At 33.6% G+C, this 3,586-nt stretch overlaps 1 protein-coding gene across 1 annotated transcript in view; it reads right to left on the reverse strand.

Annotated features, from left to right (window-relative positions):
* LOC112500863 ((S)-coclaurine N-methyltransferase-like) overlaps positions 1-3,192 on the reverse strand; it is a 7,535-nt gene extending 4,343 nt beyond the window's left edge. The window contains exons 1-3 of the mRNA XM_025104469.1: positions 2,936-3,192; positions 2,333-2,441; positions 719-943 (exon numbers count right to left, since the gene is read on the reverse strand). Coding sequence (XP_024960237.1) covers positions 719-943; positions 2,333-2,441; positions 2,936-3,122 — 521 coding nt within the window. The 5' untranslated portion in view covers positions 3,123-3,192. The remainder of the gene's footprint in view (positions 1-718; positions 944-2,332; positions 2,442-2,935) is intronic.
* Between the last annotated feature and the right edge of the window lie 394 nt (positions 3,193-3,586).

Raw genomic sequence — 3,586 nt, forward strand, 5'->3', positions numbered from 1 at the left:
TGTATTTGATTGTGTTTATCTGCAGTTAGTTACACGAATTCAGATATGGGATGAAATCGGATAGGGATGAACGGGATTAAGAGTTTTTAAGAGTTTAAGAGTTTTAAGAGTTTAAGAGTTTTTAAGAGTTTAAGAGTTTTAAGAGTTTAAGAGTTTTTAAGAGTTTTAGCCAAATGCTTTATAATATAGTATAGATATATATATAATTTTTTTATGTATAGCTTAGCTTAGAAGATTAATGTGAAACAAGAACTTCTATCGGACGATCTATCCTCTATCAAAAATATTGATCTTTCCACAAACAAACTCACTGACAGCATTCCCAATAGCATCAGAAGTCTGAAAGGTATCCAAAAGGTTCTTACTATTTCCATCTGTTAAGCAATTGTTGAGATGAATTTCGGCAAGGAAAACTTTATGAAAATCAAGAGAATTTTGCAAAATGTTTGCACATGATTTTACAAAAACAAACTATTGATTCAGATTAGACTTCAGACGATTGTCAATTTACAAAAACAAACAGCCTTGTTAATTCAGATTAAGACTTCGGCACCACCTCCTATTAATCGGAAGTGAAATAAGACTTCAAATTTCAGCACCTCTTATAAAACAAACGCCACCTTAATTTTTGCTGTCATATCAAATTTGATGCTAGTCTTACTGACCGTCAATTAAAATAACCAAAAATCAATTTTAAAGAATTATTTTAAGGGCTTACCCACACTGATCTTCAATGTGAGCTTTCTGGGTGACTGAATTGCAAATCCCTGTAACTTTGCAATTACTATACTTCTGTGCGATGTATATACTTAGTGATCCCCAACCACATCCAACATCCAGAACGGTGTGCCCATCTTGCAGTTGTGATTTCTCACAGTAAAGTTGCAGCATTGCTTCCTCAGCATCCTCTAATGAGCTTAACTTGTCACGGAAATAACAACAGCTGCAAAAGATCATCCATGAAGCACATCAACAAATAATGAAAAATAAGAAGTTTCTGACTCTTAGGTACACACCCACGAAATACATTCTAGAGATTCTATGCCATTCTACTTGAGGAACAATAATACTAGAGGATTCACTACAACAAAATTGGGTTTATAGAACGTCAAAAATGTCCAAGTATCCTAATAGACCACTTTAGAGGACTAAAATTTTTTAGGACCAAACAATCGTGCATCCTATGTAAATATGTTACAGTAAGTTTATAGGACGTCATTGTAAGAAGATCATAAAAACAAATGCATTTATATGACATATGACACATCTCCAATGTGTCACATAAAAACGCTCATACGATACTTTATTTTAAAGATGTCCTAAAAAACTTGTTAAGATGTACAAAAACGTCTTATAAACTAGTTGTAGCACTTTTACATAAAACGAACAATTGTTTAGTCCTATAAACTTAAGTCACAAAAAGTAGTCTATTAGGATAGGTAAGCATTTTTGGCGTCATATAATGCCAATTTTGTTGTAGTTGTTGAATCAGAGGTATAGGTAAAAAATGATTTTGATCTAAACAGAGAAAGACTAAGGACGTGATTATATCATTATCCTTAAGGAATATTAGCCCCCACTAGGTCGTTGACGGATCTAGGCTAATTTCTTCCCAGGACCTCCTCGAGTTTCAAGAACTGTAGGCAACGATCCTACAAGTTCTTCTCATGATCATAATTAGGTGATACAGTGAAGAAGATGAAAAATTGATTAGATTTGAATCGAAGGTAAAAATCATGTATTTATATTATAAAATTCCCAACAGTTGCAACCATTCTCGAAAAGGTGCAACCTTTCATGAATAACTAGAAGAACAGTTTACCTAAAACAATTTGACAGAGAGCTCAAAATAACCTTTCGATTTCATTCAAAAAATTAACCGAAAACAGTTTAACAGAAAGTTGGCTTGCCATTAAATGTTAGGACCAAAAATGCAAGGAATTTTATCTGCAAGTGCTAAGTGCTAGGATTTGATTATATATATAGTCCCTCAACTATATAATATTGCCAAAAAAAATCCCTCTAGGCTTTACCCCTTTGTGATCTCTCCAATTTACTTTTCAAATAATTCAAATGAAATTTGACTAATAAACCAAGAAAACTTTCTTCCCTCCTCCTATGTGGGACTAAGTTAAAACAAGTGATAAATACTACTTGTTCCAACAGTAGTGGCCAGTTCAAGTCTCCTCAAGGATTTTCCTAACTGTTATCTTCAAGCCCCCAATGGGATAGTCAAGGTCAGGTTTACCAGAAAAGAAAAATACTAGAGGATCTATTTGGTTATATGGCTCAATGTTTGAGAAGGATGAGTATGTTAGAGAATATAATTTGCCTGTATTTGAAATTCTTCCCAAGTACAAGCTTGAAGAAAGAGGTAGGCAGCTCATAATGTTGAGCTTTGGCATCTTCAGTCTTTACAGCTATAGGCATTTCTCGTAATGCTGCAAGAAAACATATTATTTCACAATAAGTAAATGAATCATGGTTGCAACTTCATTCACACCTGTTTGTCTATTCAACCACAACAATCAAGCACTTTGATAACCTAAATAGATTAAAGTTACACACAATCAACTATGCAATAAAACTTTCGTTGAATTGGAAAGATGAACGGTACTTAATTTTGAGGAGTAACACCCTTTTAAAACCATCATCTTGGATACATGAATTTTAATTGAGGATCCCCTTTATAAAGAAATGTTTGAAGGATATGGAGTCAGACAACTATTATTGCTCCATAATAACACTCCAAATTAGTGGACCAGTCACAGACCACAGCAACATAGAAAATACATAATTAACCCCAATTTAGGAAAGTGAAACAGATACAGAAATTGAAGTCAGAAGAAACCATAAAACTAAAAACATATCATATTGAGTTATAAGATTAAGAATTAGAAAGACAAATTAGACAATAAGGTAGTAAGTACCATACACTGAACAAAACCCAGAAGATCTTGAAGCTGTTGTTGAGCGGTGGGTTTAAAGCAGGAACGAAGGCGACCTGCTAAAAGGAGACGAGTGAGTCTGCGTATAACCGCATCTGGAAGCAGATTGCGTTGAAGGGAAACCAGCATTAGCTTGACGGTAGCATCGTAGGGTACCTGCACTAAGTTGCTCATTTCTGTGTGATATGCTTCCAAGATTTGAACTTGTTGGAGAAGATAAGACTACAATTTACTTGAATCAAAACAGGGTCGTTGGTTAAGTGTCTGTTCCACTCTATTTTGGTACGCAGACCACGTGGTTAGGTTTTTTTTTTTTAAATTGCTTATAAAAAGCTGTTTTTTAATTTATTTCAGTTTGTCATCGATGATAAGCTGTTTTTTGGTGTTTGGATAAGAAAAAAAACTTCTTATACTTGTGCCAAACCCGTAATAAGTTATTTTTGATAAGTTAATCCTTCCTGACTTATGAAAAACTGTTTATTACCGGTTTACAATTTTAACCATGTTTTATTTAACTCCGGTTTGATACCACATAAGTTAATAAGCACTTTTACAAAAAAAAAACATAAGTTGTTTTAAATAAGCAATCTCAAACACTCCCTTAATAGGCAATCTTAGAAGAATCTTGTTTGACAAAA

Source organism: Cynara cardunculus (assembly GCF_001531365.2).
Source record: "Cynara cardunculus var. scolymus isolate 2C chromosome LG 17, CcrdV1, whole genome shotgun sequence".
NCBI lineage: Eukaryota > Viridiplantae > Streptophyta > Magnoliopsida > Asterales > Asteraceae > Cynara > Cynara cardunculus.